We start from the raw sequence: 16,954 nt of genomic DNA on the forward strand, positions 1-16,954 counted from the left end.
GTTTGTTGGCTCTGCTTTTGAGTCCACCCGCACCCAGCACTGCGGAGCTTGGTTTGCGTGCAAAAAGCAACAGCGCCGAAGGAGATGCGAAGGTGGGAGCCTGGGAGGGGGAGAAAGCCACCCCGAGATAGGCACCCCGTTCTGGTTTAGCACGATTTATTGCAATGACAGCTCAAGGCAGCACAAACGCTGCCCTGTGAGTTTTAAGAGTAGTGGCTGGACAAAGCCCCTCCAGCTGCTGCTGTTTTTAATGTCTTGAGTGGGTTTTTGAGTGCGCCTCCAGGGGCGAAGTCAAACTGCTGGGGTAGCAGAACCGTCGGGACCTCCAAGGTGCAACCCTGGGCCGCGTGTATGGAGATCCCGGGCTGCCCAGGTGACAGTACCGCCCTCACAGCCTCGCTGATGTCACAGCGCCGAGTCCCGACTGAGCGGGAGCCGGCAAAGACAGCAGCGCATGCAGCGCCGAGTCCCGACCCAGTGGGAACCGGCAAGGGCAGCAGCGCGCGCCGCACCGAGCCCGACCCAGCAAAACTCTCTGAAAGCTTAATACCGGTAAAGAATTAAAAAGCTTAACAAAAAAATAAGACATCCCTTGAAAATAAGCCATAGTGTGTTTTTTTGAGGAAAAAATAAATATAAGACGTGTCTTATAATATGAGAAACACGGTATCTGTATTGTAAGCCTGTCTTTCTGCAAAGAGAGCATCTTGCTTGTTGTTGGGTTAAGTCCCCCAACCCCCAGGACCACGCCAGTAGGAACAGTGACCTGGGATGATGTGCTGCTACACGGTCCCTATAAGGTGCACAATTTACATTACACGCCCCCCCCCCGGTCTTTATTTCCCATCCACTTAAACTACCAGAATTATTGAGGAGTCGCGCGGCCCCACAGGGAGAGGGCAGGTCGGAGGGGAAAGCGCCACGTGACCCAGATAGGTTAGGTAGGTTCACTCGCTCGCTTTCCCCAGCCCTGCCCCCTTCGAGCGCAGCTTCCTCTCTTTCTTTTTTATTTTTTTGCAAGCGAGGATGTTTCAAACATGCTGGTTCCGGCGCCACCAATCAGAGAGGCGGATGCGGAGCAAGTGGGCGGGCCCGCCTCTGAGGCGTCGGTGGCGTGGCTGAGGGAACAGCTTCGGCGTTGTTTGGTTGAGGGGTTGCGAAGGAGGAAGCGGCTATGGCGGCGGGGAAGCGCCGCCTCCGCTCTCGCCGCCGCCGCGCTTCTTCCTGTTAGCGGGAGAGGACTCGGTACCGGGAATGGCGGGCCCCGCGCGGCTCCTGCCGCTCCTCCTGCTGCTCCTCGCCGCGCCCTTCGCCGCCTCGGAGCCGGAAAATGGCCAGGACCGGGGGGAGCCGCCTCCGCCGCCTCAGCAGGAGCAGCAGAAGCCGCCGCCGCCTCAGCAACCGGCGGTGCAAGGGCCGGAGCTGGCCAAGGCCGAGGTGAGGGGCGCCGGGGGTAGGCTCGAAGGGGAGCGGGCGGCTCGGGGGCCTGCAGCGAGGCTGGCTCCGGCTGTTCAGAGCATCCTCCGGCTGCACCTCCCCTTTCCACCAACCCCGCAAAATACACGTGTGTGCGCGCACTCACACGAGACGTTCTTCGTCAGGCGCTGCCGGGGTAGATGGTAGGAGCCCTGGCGTGGCTCTCGTTCGTGTGTGGGAATGGGGAGGAAGAAAAGGGAGAGATCCTGACGGGAGAAGCCAACCTTAGTTTCGGACACGTGTTTGTTTCTCAGTGAACGCTTGCTTGCACCAGCTTTTGGGGGGGGGGGTTGAAGCTTGGTGGGCTTCACTTCATCATGTGCAGGGAGTGTTATTCCTCCCCATCATGAGTTTACTCGAGGATTTCGTGGTCTTTCCACCCGGCTGTTTTGCTCCTCTTATTCCCTTCCCAGGCCCGTGTGTCCGCCTGCAGGTGCATGTATAAAACCACAATACCTTTCGACCCAGCCGCTTTATAATTTTTTGAGCGCCCCCCTTCCCCAGCTAAGGGACTTGATGAACTTGGGCCTGTCCATGAAAGTTTGTGACACAATAAAGTCCCTACCTGCAAGGTTTTCAGAGGGGAGCTGCCTTGAAACTGGGAATATGCTACCTGCTTATTTACTGAAAAGTAGCCCTCTGAGGGAAACTGCCTTTCATCAGCTCTGTGGTGACAAAGATTGCTTGCTGTCTTTGGGGTCCTGCTCAGGCAAGCTTGGGGGACCTTTGGCCCTCCAGATGCTGTCGAACTATAGCTCCCATCATCCCTGGCCAATCTTGCTACAGCAGATGGGAGTTGCAGTTTGGCAACATCAGGAAGGCCAAAGTTCCCCACCACATCTGTGCTGAATCGTTCATAAAGTTAGGTATTGCATCTATGGGGCTGGGAGATGGTTAAAATGAGTTTTATTGAAAGCCATAGGGATACAATCAGGTACAGAGTCCCAACATAAGACTTCATAGTTGTATCAGATTATAGCCATAATTTTGAAATTTAGTTTCAAGGAGAAAAAGTGGACTGTGTTTCCAGAGTGTTGTCAGGGGAGGTGGGAGCAGGAATCCCTCTGGAAGAAAAAGGTGCTATAGTTTAGACTTGCGTAGGAGTCCTATGTCTCCCATAAAATCATGGTTGGGGTGCAATGGTTCAACAGAGAATGGAACATATGTTGCATTTGTCCATAGAATTTTCTCTATTATGTAACCTGCATATCTTTTTGTTCACAAAAGGAGCATGGTCACAAATGGGAGCAGCAGGTGTTAAATGGTCAGATTTTATTTCTGATTACATTACTGAAAACTATGGAGTGTGTGACAGTTAAAATAAAAGTATTAGAAGTGTGAGACTTGCTATTTGGCAGTCACTAATGTGTATTAGAACCCTCACTTTTCCTCCCTACAAATTGATTTTTTGCACTGTGGTTAAGTAGGGAGCAAGTGATTAATAGTGAAGTGCTGCACTAGAATTGGGATGGGGGATAATTTGCCTGGAAGTTTTCTGTGACTCCACCCTACTTTAGAGTCACCTATCCCAATGGGAGAAAATTTCAAAGAGGTTGTCTCATTCAGTGCCCTACCATTTCAGTCCTTTGCTATCCCTCTCCCTGGAAAGGCTGCTGTGACTTTTAAAACTGGGTGGGAAGTAGAAATTCAAAATGCTAAAACTTTTCTCCAGGAGGCAGGTTTTGTGATGATGGTGGAAATCTTCTCCTGCAGCACTTGTGCTTATTATGCAATGGTCTACAATACTTGCCTAGCCACTTTGTTTGCTAGGAGGCTTGCTGCCCTGAAGAAGTCACACAAAGAGACAGGCAGCTTTTCCATTTTATTTTGGCATGGGGGTGAGAAGAGCTGACTTTGAACCTCTCCTGAAAATCTCCATTGTCATATAAGAAGTTGGAGAGGGTCTATATACACTGCCTTTCTCTGTTCCCTCTAGCTTTTAGGTAGTTAACACTCATGTTTCTCTCCTCCATTATAATTTGAGAATGTCTCTTCTAACAAATGCTACTGTTCTGGTTCCACAGTATTCCTGCTTGATGTGGAAACCATGGCAGTCAGATATTTCTAACATAAATATTCCTTAAGGGCACAAAACGGTTCTGTATTTCAAAGATGGAGAATCTGTGATCTTTCAAATTTTGTTGAACATCAGCTCCCTTCAGCCCCACCCAGAATGGGCAATGGTCAGATACAATGGCAATTGTCATTCAGCAACACCTGGAGGACCGAAGATTCTGCACCCTGCTGTACTTGCAGTAAGTTCAACTTAATGCTGTGGACTGTGGGCAACAGAGTTCCCTACTTTGTGCGATCTTGTTTTTATAGTAGCAGCACACACTGGCATATAGAAGCAAATTCAGGTCCTTTTCTATGCTCTTCCCAATTCTGTGGTTCTGGATTATTTGAAATGACAGGCACTTACTTCCCGAGCCTATCTTCTCTGTGTAGAAGAATGTATGCTAACTGCCCAAAGGAGGCTGCACAAATTGTTTAACAAACAATCCCTCTTCACAGGGAACTCTGCAAACTGTAGCTGTGTGAGGCAACTGTCATCACTCCTAACAAACTGCAGGTCCCAGAATTATTTGGGGAAAGCCATGACTGTTTAAAGTAGCAGGGTACTGTACAGTAATACCTCGGGTTACGAACGCGATCCGTTCCGGATCGCAGTTAGTAACCCGAATAGTTCATAAACCGAACGGGACGGGACGCGCCATTTTGTGCATGCACAAAGCGCGATTTCCGCGCTTTGCGCATGCGCAGGCCGCGTGCGCACCCGCACGCCGCTTCTGTGCGCGCACGTGCAGCGAAAACACTTCCGGGTTTGTGCAGTTCGTAACCCGAGGTATGACTGTATATGGTATGGCCTGTTGTAAGGTACCATCCTATTCTTATAACCATATAATCATAATACAGTGGATGCTCTGGTTGCGAACGTGAGACATGTGGGAGGCATGTTCGCAACCCACAGCATTTGCAACCCACAGTGCCACATCTGTGCATGCGCGGGTAGTTCAGCGCTTCTGCGCGATTTAGTGCTTCTGTGCGAGTGCTGAAACCCGGAAGTAACCCGTTCCAGTACTTCCAGGTTCGGCGTGGTGCGCAACCTGAAAATGTGCAACCTGAAGCGACTGTAACCCGAGGTATGACTGTATGCTATGGCCTCACTGTTCTCGATAACATATGCTTTTAATCTATGGTTAAATCATAGATCCTCCTAGTGAATCTCTTGCATAGATCAGGGATAAAGCATGCATCTCTCTACTTAATAGAGGTTCCGCTGAGACAGTGGGTATTGCTTGCCTTGAGGCTTGTTCAGCTTAGAGACTTAAAATGTGGTGTCTTGTTCTCCAGGTCAAGGAGGAAGCCTCAGGCAACTTCTCCCTTGCATCTATGAGGAAAATTCAAAGAGCTGCCATGTGTACTGTATTTGTTGTTGGTCTTCAGGATGCTTGCTTGGATCATTCATTGAGATCCTTCAGAATATAGCATTACCTAAATTATTCATTTTAAATAATGTATAATACACAGGGTACTTAGGGCCACTTTGCACTTTATGTTGGAGTGTGTTTGCCACTGTATGTTATGTGCATTCTACCAGAAACAGTGTTTCATACCAGAGGTGCATCTATGGCTCTTCCAACATGGGTATTTTCAAGTCTGTCTCTGTTGACACTTTGTGCATGAGCTGCCACAAACAGTCAGGGTAGCTGCAGCAAAAACAATTGCAATCTAAAATGTGAAGGAAGCCATACAAATATTGGTGCAGGTTCAGTTGTAGGAGTGGGTTAAATGCATTGTTTTGTTTAGCACAGTTTGGCATCCTGGAGACTAAAGTATTGCCAAGCTGCACATTCAAGATGACAAGCCTGCCTCATTGTCCCAGACAGCTGTGACTTCTTGGCAGCCTTGAGGGGTAGAGAGGTTTTGGTGAACTTTTTGTCACAAAGTAAATGGTAACAGTTCAAATTCTGTTAACATAAAACATTCCTTCTCCATTTTTTCCTATCAACAATTGATTAATAAATTCCTGAACATGTCTTGTGGGTTCTGCTTGCAGGGGATGCCATAACGATTACTAGTGCTTTTTATTAGCATATCAGTTTATTGGTAGGTTGAGGGCAGGGTTTGAAATTAGCAGGGTGCAAGGTGCATTTTGCGCCTAAAGATTCTCTATTTGCGAGCACCTCAAAAAGTCTGGGTGCCATTTTTTACACCTGGCTGACACTCAAGGATTACTGAAATGCATGTGCTTTGAAGCCTCAAAGGATAGGTTAAGGATAGACAATATGTTAAGGAGTTTAACAATAAAGAGTAGAGTGTGTTGAAAACTGAAGTATGGTACCAATATTTTTATTGTAAACACTTAATTTCTTTTGTATTAACAATTTCTGCTAAAAATGTGATATTAACAATGTATCAGTTATGTGAATTGTGTATTAATTCATGCTTATCAAAATAATAAATAAAAAGTGTTGCTGACCGCCCCCCAGTAGTGGCTATACATTCTTTTTTGGCACCCACAACCCAGGTCCCAGAAGCCATTTGGCTCCTAGCTTTTCTGTCCCAGTTTCTAACTGGCACTGTGTTAGGAACCCTGTCACAATTCCCATATAGTGCTGTAGCCATTCAATAGCTCTTGTGGCAAAATTAAAACTTATTGTTGTAAAATAGAAAATGTCATTTATTGTGTTCACTTTAATCAAGGGATTAGTAGTTAGTAAAGCACAGTACGGGTAAATTCCCTCAAGCTAAAATTAACCCTTTAATTTAATAAGGTGAGAATAGTGTGCTTAAGAGAAAGCAGTAATTTAGAAGTTAAAATTGCTTGAGCAATGCAAAAATGACTCAAAAAGAAGCTGAGATTCTATAGCTCCACACTGTACAGTATGTGACTTAGGGGCTTTCATACCCCTGTAATACAGCTTCCACATGACACAACTTATCTTTTTGGAAAATACGGATACTGAGTCCAAGCAAACCATAAGCACAGTATTCTCTTTATCTACAAATCCAGTTTTTCATGTTACTCTTGATTTTCACATTTCACATTGTGTCATCAGTGACAAAGGGCTGGCAGGGTGAAACATTTTCTACATACTACCTGATCTTTATTTTTTTTAAAGAAAAGAGAGCTTTACAGTTTAAAACTTCATGCATATTAAGAGTGAAATCTAGGCAACTTAAATTTTACCTCGAGTTCTCTGCATTTCAGACGGATAGTGCTTCTGAGTTTGAGCAATAGGATAGGATTTGGACTTGATGGATCTGTTCGATTCAGAGTGTATGGGGTCACTGTCTTGATCTTACCTTCAGTGGAATTTGAAATTTTTCCTTGTAATATCTGATAAGAGGTGTTGTTTTAGAATCTCCTGACCTTAAAGGAATGCCACTTTCCACAGTTGTCTGTACACTCCAAGTACCCGTTTTATCAGAGGAAATATGGGTGATTCAGAAGGTTACAATGAAGTACGGTATATTAATTCATAAAGTAAATACTATAGTATGGCAAATCTGGGGTTGCCAAAGTGGTTGAAAAGTTGTACGTGGGATGAGTTTGGCATAGACATAAGCAGAAATCTCTCCAGGGTGACTGGAACCTAAGCTTTGTAATAACGGGGACAGATGGCAGCTCAGGGTAAAATACCACAAATATGTGATCAGCAGAGTGTAGATGACTCAAAGTCTGAAGTGCAAAATATAGAGCTACTTCAGGTAGCTTGCAATAATAAATTATAACTGAGTGATTAAAATATTAAATATTAACAGTAATGCCAGGGCAGAGAAAATATGCTGAAGTGGTTAGAAGTCTTTAGGTCAGATTTGAAGTGATCTTTGTGTACTTATGTATGTGAAGCAGGATACAAAAAGTGGTATGAAGTGCTCTTAAGTTTAGTCCATAAATGAACAGTTGTCTAGTGATGCAACACAATGTCTACTGGACAACACTGTTCTGATCTGCTACATTAGATTTAGCTACATATGGTCTTTACTTCTCACATATGTGTTAACATTCCAGCCATGTAAATGGCATCATTTAAAACTCTTGGGTAACTCTGATTGTTGCCACAGTAGTATTGAGGTGTTGATAAGTGATGTCAAAACGTACTCCTGCTACAATTAAGTCAGGCATGGCCAAACTTGGCCTTCCAACTGTTTTGGGACTACAATTCCCATCACCCCTGACCACTGGTCCTGTTAGCTGACTTAAGGGATCATCAAGTCTGATGCAATTAAGAACGTTGTAGTTCAGTTAGGAAGACCTGGCTATGTTTTCATTTAGTCCTGAAGATTAGTGAGGAACTTTGGGCACTAAAGTGTTTGCCTGAACTACACCAGATAGTACATGGGTAGACAAGTCTAAAAAGCCCGGGACACAAATTTTCACAGCTCTCTAGTGGCTATGGTGGCTCATTTACCAGAAGTAATGTATTTAGCATTGACTCTGGAAATGTATACTTGATTCTGACCAAACTAAACCTAGGTTTCCAGATGTGATTCCCCCCCCCCCCAAGCTATCCTACCCTACTGTATAGAGAAGACTTAAAATGCCTTGTTGTGCAGCAGAATGAATTATTTTAATTACTGATAAGCGCATATACTTTGATAAGTCCTGTATCTGTATCCACATATGACAGGCTAATCACGCAGTGTATTTGAATAGCAAAATTGCAAAGTTTACACAAATTATTTGCCAGAATATTGGGAAACATGGGCAGCTGAAGATTTAAATAGTAGTATCATTATTAATTTCAACTCTTTCCCCCTTATTTGTTTCTGAATAATCATTCCTTAGTATAATATGTATCGTACCCCAAAAAACCACGATTAAGCAGCTGAATGGCATAAGTTAGTTAATAGAAGGCATAGTTTGCAGCAAGTAGCAAGATACGAAAACGTATTGAAGTAAAATGTATAGGCATTCACCATAACATGCATGGATTAAATTGAGGCCAAGAGCATGCAGACAAACCCTTCCCACACTGGCTTCTTTGTGATAATCCCTCAGGCACTGGCTTCTCTGTGATAATCATGCAAATATCTGAAAAGTTCTGAAGGGTTTTTAAAATGATATTGAGTGAATGCTCTTAGAGACTGTCCTTGTGATCAGAAACCCCGATAAGCCAGGTTTCCCAGTCTTTCGAAAGTTTCTAAGTGTATTGACCTGCTTTTTGAAAACAACAACAGCAACAACAACCTTTCAAACTGCTGCACATATTGTGCCCTGAGACTTTATGGTGAAGTGCAGCTAAGAAATCAAATAAATAAGAGCAGTTGGCACACCCAAGGTTATTTGGGGTGTGGCTTACGTGCAGGTTTCTGTCCCCAGTTTAACCCAATGGAAGTTTAGTTAAATTCCTGACTGTAGCTAGTGCAATAAGGAAATCTATAGAATAGATGGATTTGGGTGAGAGAAATAAAACTTTTTTCTTTCCTCCCCAGAAAGGACCTACTCCAGTGGCTCCCGTCCATTCTGTTAGTGAAGACTCCATGGATAAGACTAACCTGGGATTTATCCATGCATTTGTGGCTGCGATATCGGTCATCATCGTCTCTGAACTTGGCGACAAAACTTTCTTCATTGCAGCCATCATGGCAATGCGTTACAACCGCTTAACAGTGCTTGCTGGGGCTATGCTTGCCCTGGGGTTGATGACATGTTTATCAGGTGGGTGCTGTAGTTTCTCTGTCCTGGAACATATGTAGGAAAGCTGCAAACAGCGACACATGTAAGTGGAGAAGACAGCCAGGCCTTGCTTTTGTGTCTTCTGTCCCACAAAAGAATTTTCCCTTCCTCTGTTGCCTCCGAAAATGTGCTCCAGAGAATTGGAGGAACCTCCAGAACAGCATGACATGCGGCAATAGGAATTGAAGTGGGGCGCGGGGGAGACTCCTTTGCCTGTATCCAGTTAGCAAAATGGGAGCTTCCCCTGGATCTGAGTGACTCTCACGAATGGAAGGAATCCTTTCATTTGTGGAACAGGGGACATGAATCCACCCCATTGTGTTTTTGCTAACATGTTCTACTTAACTAAAATCATACCAGTGTTACTGTCAGCTATTGTGTGAGTTAAAGTGTCTTGGGTAGCAAGTATGGGAAATATTTCTGGCCAAGTAATTGGAGAGCTGCTAAAACCAATCACATAAGACATTTAATCAAATTCACCAAGGCAACTTCTTATATTAATGGGTTGAAAAATAGATTGTGAACAGGAAGAAACCAACTCTAAGTACTGCTTTGCTAGACAGTGGTTCATGCCTTATGTTTTGCATCAAATCTGGCAGAAACTTGGGAAGTTAGACCTAAAGGAAGGTGTATTCTGGAAGAGTTTCATGAATTGCCCTAGAATGGGAAAATTGATTGTAGTTTTAATGGTGCAGTATGTTGTATCTTTTGATGTTAGCTGCCCTGGGCTACGTTTTGGGACTGTGGGGTATAAGGTAAAGGACTGTGGGGTAAAGGGACCCCTGACTGTTAGGTCCAGTCGCGGAGGACTCTGGGGTTGCACGCTCATCTCACTTTCAGGCTAAGGGAGCCGGCGTTTGTCGGCAGACAGCTTCTGGGTCATGTGGCCAGCATGACTAAGCTGCTTCTGGCGAACTGGAGCAGCACACGGAAATGCCGTTTAACTTCCCGCTGGAGTGGTACCTGTTTATCTACTTGCACTTTGACGTGCTTTCGAACTGCTAGGTTTGCAGGAGCTCACCTCGTCGCGGGGATTCGAACCGCTGACCTTCTGATTGGCAAGCCCTAGGCTTTGTGGTTTAAACCACAGCGCTACCCATGTCCCTTGTGAGGTATAGATCTGACCAAATAATTTAAGAGCTCCCTGAATTAGTAGAGAATCTAATTTTCTGTTAACCAGCTTGCAACCTGAATTATGTTTAGGGAATAAGCAAGGTCAAATTCACAGGTAGCCTGAAATGTTTTTGTTTTTTCCACTCCTAGTTTTATTTGGCTATGCCACCACAGTAATCCCCAGAGTATACACCTACTACGTGTCAACAGCACTCTTTGCAATTTTCGGCATCCGAATGCTCCGGGAAGGCTTGAAGATGGGCGCAGATGAGGGTCAGGAAGAGCTGGAGGAAGTTCAAGCAGAACTCAAAAAGAAGGATGAAGAAGTAAGATGAAGCATATAGAGCATGTGTATACCCTGCAGAGTATCTTTGTGAAATCAGGAAGTCTAGGGAAAGTAGCCAGATACTTAGCTACACCTGTTCCCAAATGGAATTGATACACCAGATATATAGCTGCTTCCACAGCTCTTGCATGATGTAGCAAAATATATCCTCTGCCTCCTGCAGTGTGTTTAACAGCTGACTAAAACAGAGTTGTGCTACAAGAGCAAGAGAAGAAAAACTCCTGGATACAAATTTCAATAAGAAAGAAATTGAAGTGTGGAAGATGTTTTAACTGAGATTGTTCCATTAACCTCTGTAGGTTGTAGTCTGTTCTTAGTTTTGGTGGTGAGATCCTCTCCAGGTAGAACCTATTAGTAGGTTATTGTGCTATATATTGTACAGACCTTCAGTGGTTACTTTTGGCTTGGTTTCAATACAGTTGTTGTCTTCTAAGAGCCATAAGTTTTGTTAAGTTGTTTAGATAACATCTCCCCATTTCAGGATATTTTCATGATTATTTGTATTGTTGGTATATAAATGCAGAACTTCAAACAGTAAACATTATCAGAATTGTTGTGCTTTATTAATCATTTCTGAAATAGCTAGTACAAAATAGATTTGGCATTCTGCTTTAGCTCTCATTTTAAGCTCAGATTACCATCTCAGAATGGTCATAGAACTATACTGGTTCTGACTTAAGTGTTAATATTTATTCACCCAAATTGCTAATATATGTTAGTCACTAGGCCTTTCCAATAGATTATGAGTGAACTGAATTGACTAGTCAGTCTTTGTGATAAATGCTGCCATCTGAGTTATATGTAAAATTTGTTAGTGTTCTGATAATTGATATATGTGTGGCACTTAAACGTAGGAGCGAGTTTGTTCCTATTCTTTTCTAACATCCGCCTTTTGCTTCTAGCGCCAGAGAACAAAACTATTAAATGGACCTGGAGATGTGGAAACGGGAACAGGCCCTGCTATACCTCAAAGAAAATGGCTGCACTTTATCTCTCCAATTTTTGTGCAAGCTTTTACTTTAACATTCTTAGCTGAATGGGGTGACCGCTCTCAGTTAACCACAATAGTTCTTGCAGCAAGAGAGGTGAGTGAAATGCATAAGAAATGCATGTATCTAATCAAAGATCAACATTCTCAAGAACTAATAATAGAACCATAGAATTGTAGAGTTGGAAGGGACCCCAGGGGTCATCTAGTCCAACCCCCTGCAATGCAGGAATCTCAATTAAAGCATCCATGACAGATGCCCCCCCAAGCTCTGCTTTAAAACCTTCCAAGTTCATCACCTCTTCCGAAGTCTCTTCTAATGTCTAACAGCTCTTATTGACAGAAAGTTCTTCCTGAAGTTTAGTTGGAATCTCCTTTCTTGTACAGTAATACCTCCGCGAACACCCGCCTTGTCTAGTGTCCATTCCAGTGAATGTCTGTGGCAAACATGGAAGTACTGGAACGGGTTACTTCCGGGTTTGCCACTTGCGCATGTGCAGAAGCACAAACCGTGCGCATGTGCAGACGTGGCACTTTGTCCTTTTTTGGCTAGCGCCCGGGGCTCCGGAAAGGAACCCAGCCACAAAACGAGGTGCAACTGTAACTTGAATCCATTGGTTTGGCACCGGGTTGGGGGAGGCTGTCTTTGAGAATTTGTTTTAATGAGGAAAAAACTGATAAGCTTATTAAATAAAATACATTTAGAAGGGCAGTGGGGAGCAGAATCTGGTAGACGGAACAGGTGAAAATGTCTCGCTGCATATTGTGGCTGCATGAATTTGCCCAAGAGAAGACATCCCTAAAACTGTTCAAAGTGTGCACTGCCACACCTGCTCCTCAGTAAACTCATTCAGGAGTTGCAGCAGTAGCACATGACTTATAGAGAAGGAGCACAACGATGAAGGTTTGCCAGTGGGATTTGTTCTCTATGCTGCTTCTCTTCATTAAACCAGAGGAGAAGGGGTACTTGGGCAAATACCCATTGCATCCTGTAGCCATTATTGCATCTCAGATGAAGGCCTCACAGTAGTAGGCTTGCCCTCCAGAATCAAAGGAGCATGTGCCCAGTCAGGGAGCCTACGTGTGATAGAAGTATTCTATATGCAAGGGGCAGGCTGTGTGTGTGCATATAGACTTCCTTCCTTTGCTACTGCAAATGGCTGGTGTACTTGATTCTGCCTGCTCTCTTTCTCCACACACCCCTTTTCCTCCTGTAGTATTGGGCCAGGGGATTTAGATTTAGAGCAGGATGCACATCTCCTCCAGAGGTATACTATTGGCAATGTCCTTTGGCATATAGTAAATGCTAGACAAAGTGAGCTCTTTGGGCTGCTTCCTGTCTTATTTGGAAGCAAGTCCCCTTGAGTTGGTGAGACTTCCTTCTGGGTAAGCAGGCATAGGATTGCTGCCTTAGGTGCAGGCACACATATTGATGTATCTGTATTTATATTTTCAGACATTATAAAGTAGCATGGGGTCGAAAGTTGGCAACAGCCTTTGTCCAAAGGCTAAATAATTCGAGACTGATTTTAGACAGTAGCCTCTGAAACAGTCATTATATATGCCACATTCCAGTCATGGATGTAGCCCAAAGTTGGTCTGGACACCCTGTACAGGTTCATCCTCTCTCTCATGGGACACACAAAGGCACACAGCTCCCCTCCCTCCTCTGCTGATCTGTGCAAATCAGCTGAGGAGGGAGACTAACACTGTGGCTACCTTTTCCTTTTCCTTTCTTTTCTTTTTCTTTTCCTTCCACCACCAAAATTGGTAGGAGCTCATGGGACCAGAGAGAAAAACTTTGCCTGGGTGCTGTATCAGGCCCCTAAACTGGGGGTGAGCCACCACTGCTTAAGCATTATCATGATTCTATCCTTAAAACAGAAGTGGGTATTTAAATGAGTTGGAAAAAGCCATTCTCATTTAATGAGGGGGTGAGTGTTATATCGGCAGTAACTGGAAATGGTCACACTTTTTTGCTTTTATCCCAGGAAACAGCTACCCAATAAAAACACTCTGGTCATTAACCCCAACTTTGAAGTGGTTGACAATCTTCTCTTAACATGGCTTTGTCTGATCAAGCCTTTTGAATGCATTAATACCTCCTTGATAAGGTGCTGTAGAGAGCTGTAGCTTTTAAACTGCATTGAAAGTTGACCGTGTGTATTTGTACAGGATCCCTATGGTGTGGCAGTAGGTGGAACAGTTGGCCATAGCTTATGTACTGGCCTAGCGGTGATTGGAGGAAGAATGATAGCACAAAAAATATCTGTTCGGACTGGTAAGTAAGCCCTTGATTGGAAGCTGATTTGCCTAATAATTGCAAACTGAGACAAAGTGAGTGGAATTTCAAACTTGGAATTAATTAGGGGCTGAAAGTAGTGAGAGGGATGTGTTGGATGCATGTAATGAGTTACTATGTTCAACTTACATTTGGGCTAGAGGGCTCAATCAAAACAACTGTTTTTCCCTGCATGAACACTCAAGACAGTCATGCTTCTGCTCATAGGCACCAGAGGAGAATATGCAGCCTGCATGCTGCTGATACTATAATTTTAGTGTCTGCACCCTTTCATATATATAAACTTGTTACTTGAATGGTGTTACAGATTCTAATAAGTTTACACCAGCAGCTGCTTCAAATATGATCTGGGTGGCCCTCTCCCTTTTAAGAAAATGACTCCTCACAAAATAGTGGCAGTTTCCATTATGCAATGGAATTTTAAGAAGTTTTTGTTAAATGGCTCCTCACAAAATAGTGGCAGTTTCCATTATGCAAGTCCAGAGTGGCAGCTACAAGGAGATAGAGCCACATAATATTAGCCGTACAATAATACTTTTATAAAGTGGCCATTGGTTTAATCTCTAAAAGACAAGGCTATAAAACCCAAACTGAGTTGGGTAGGTCCAAATTTCCCATTCTCTAGAACAGGCATCCCCAAACTGCGGCCCTCCAGATGTTTTGGCCTCCAACTCCCATGATCCCTAGCTAACAGGATCAGTGGTCGGGGAAGATGAGAATTGTAGTCCAAAACATCTGGAGCTCTAGAAGCTAGTGTGAGGAACTTTCCACCAGTTCTACCTTGATGTTAGGACATCAACTGTCCTACCTCTTTGTCATGTTTACTGCCCGCTAGAAAAAAGTGTGTTCACTTTTCAAGAAAATGAAAAGCTGCGCTGTCAGAAGTCAGTTTCTCCTGTCTGCTGGTTTTGCTCCCTGGTGTGAGCCCAAAGGCTTGTCTTTAAGAACATGACGGTGCTTCATGTGAACCATGGGTACTTTCAATCATGAGCAAGCGTGCTGGTCTACATACAAGCATGCTTGTGACTTCTTGAGTCTGAACGTGCTTGAATTGTGTGTGCAGTATAGGGGCCATGTGGCTTCCCTTGGCTGAGGGCAGTGAAAGAAGAGCTTGTCACAATTCTGCAAGAGCCAAAAACAGCTTAATGGGTGCATCAGTGCTTTAAGGCAAATGGGTGCTGTAAGTTGTTTATGGGATGAAAGAGAACCCTTGGATACAGAGTGAACTTTGTCCTTCTGATCTAATCACCCTCTTTCTCTCTCTCTCTCTTACAGTGACAATCATAGGAGGCATTGTTTTCTTAGCATTTGCATTTTCTGCACTATTTATAAGCCCAGATGCTGGTTTTTAACAAGAGATTTTCCCCTTTCCTTGAAAGAGCAAGAATTAGGAGCAACAAACCTACCCTTGTATTCCTGTATATAGTGTACAGCTATTAGTCAAACAAGCACTGAAGATGGGATGCTGTAACTTTTATAGTAACATTTAGTTTGGTATACTTTGTGGACACAATCTGTGCTGGAGACACGCATAGTCTATATATTTGGGACACGAATAATATGTTTGCTTACTGTAGCTGACTCAGGTAAACTGAGATCCACCTTCTGAAAAGTTATGAGGTTTGCTACTTCATCTGCAGATCACCTCTAGCCATTGCTGAAAGATCCCCATTCTGGACGAATTGCTGCTGCCTATGGCTTGCAGTTATGCCTTACCAAGTGTCTAGTACAAAGTATTGGGGAGAACCTTTTGCCTCCAACCTTGCAGCCCAAGTACACCGTTCCACAATCAATAATGAATACCAGGAAATCTGAAATCTGCGCTTAGGACTAACTTGCTTCCTCAAGGATTTGTAAATTCAGCTTGTAACTGAATTGTAGAAAAATCAGAATATTTTGGTATCAAGTATGCTGATTCAGAATTCAAATGTATTCAAGTTCACAATCTAGCCAGATAGTAACCAAATAAAAATCTCTTTTTTGTATTTATATTAAATTCACTGCTTTTCAGATTAAAGTACTTACTAAGGTGTTCATTGTTTTTCTTTTAGAAATTAAAAAGGTGAACGGGGAGAAAATGAATAAATTTAGGTGTCTTCTGTTTTAGAAATGTAGTTGCTTTGACTGCTTAGCTTAATTCAGAGGAAGTTATTGTGTAGTATTTCTACTTGGTTTGGGGGGCATTTCTTATCCTACAGGCAAGCTAAATTCAGTGTCTAGTCTGGACAAATATTTCTGTGATTCCTTGTGGTTGCTACTGTGTTTAAACCATTCAGTCATTTCTGTAATGATTCTTAAGCTGACCGTTTGAGGAGTTTCAGTCGTCTAATACTGTGTCTTTGACAGACTGCTGTGAAGACAATATAAATATCTCTGGGTACTGAGTAAATGCAGTAGTTCTCCATACTTCATATATAAGCATCATGTCTAGAATAGTAAACTTGTGCTTACATGTGAAGTATGAGAAAACTATTGGAGAATTAGGAAACAAGGCATCATCCAGAGGTAGTCTTAGCCCTTAAATGAAAGCGGTTCAAGCACACATTTTACATCAGCTAGCTAGAAGACCAGATGAAATAGCCAAAGACTTAAGAATTACTGTAAGTAATATTTTATCAGGATGGAAAGATTACTTGAAACAATAAACTATATAAAGGTGACTTGATTGTTCTTGTTTCTATTCCTATGGTTCTCCAAACCTGTACAGAAATTTAGCCCACGGGCCAAAGGCATCTTAAATTTTAAGAATACTGTATATTCCTGCGTATAAGACTACTTTTTAACCCAGGAAAAACTTCTAAAAAGTCGGGGGTCGTCTTATACGCCGGGTCGTATTTCTTATACGGTGAGTATATCCCAAACTCTGTATTTGTGATGATCACCCAAATTTAGGGACAGAATAGGAGGAGTTAAAGGGATTAGCCAGTTAGAACCCTAGGGGGTGGGGTTAGGACTATATAAACCCACCCCTGGGAGGAGAAGGGTTGTTGTTGGGGCTGGTTGTGGGAGGTTTGAAGAGGGGGAGTTGAGAGAGTCAGGCAG

The 16,954-nt window shown here is 43.5% G+C and overlaps 1 protein-coding gene across 1 annotated transcript; it reads left to right on the top strand.

Moving 5' to 3' along the window:
* The first annotated feature begins 1,125 nt into the window (after positions 1-1,125).
* Positions 1,126-16,667, top strand: TMEM165 (transmembrane protein 165). Its single transcript, XM_035111563.2, has 6 exons — positions 1,126-1,437; positions 8,920-9,145; positions 10,427-10,602; positions 11,525-11,707; positions 13,786-13,891; positions 15,188-16,667. The coding sequence occupies exons 1-6, from the start codon at positions 1,255-1,257 to the stop codon at positions 15,262-15,264; spliced, it is 951 nt and encodes a 316-aa protein (XP_034967454.1). The 5' UTR covers positions 1,126-1,254; the 3' UTR covers positions 15,265-16,667.
* The last annotated feature ends 287 nt before the right edge of the window (positions 16,668-16,954 follow it).

This window comes from Zootoca vivipara, chromosome 9, assembly GCF_963506605.1.
Source record: "Zootoca vivipara chromosome 9, rZooViv1.1, whole genome shotgun sequence".
NCBI classification, from domain to species: domain Eukaryota; kingdom Metazoa; phylum Chordata; class Lepidosauria; order Squamata; family Lacertidae; genus Zootoca; species Zootoca vivipara.

Excerpts from the sequence above, each read along its gene's own strand:
- TMEM165 (XM_035111563.2), top strand. The coding sequence starts at position 1,255 with ATGGCGGGCCCCGCGCGGCTCCTGCCGCTCCTCCTGCTGCTCCTCGCC. Across the intron at positions 9,146-10,426 it reads GTTGATGACATGTTTATCAG|TTTTATTTGGCTATGCCACC; the intron begins GTGGGTGCTGTA and ends TTCCACTCCTAG. Across the intron at positions 13,892-15,187 it reads AAAAATATCTGTTCGGACTG|TGACAATCATAGGAGGCATT; the intron begins GTAAGTAAGCCC and ends TCTCTCTTACAG.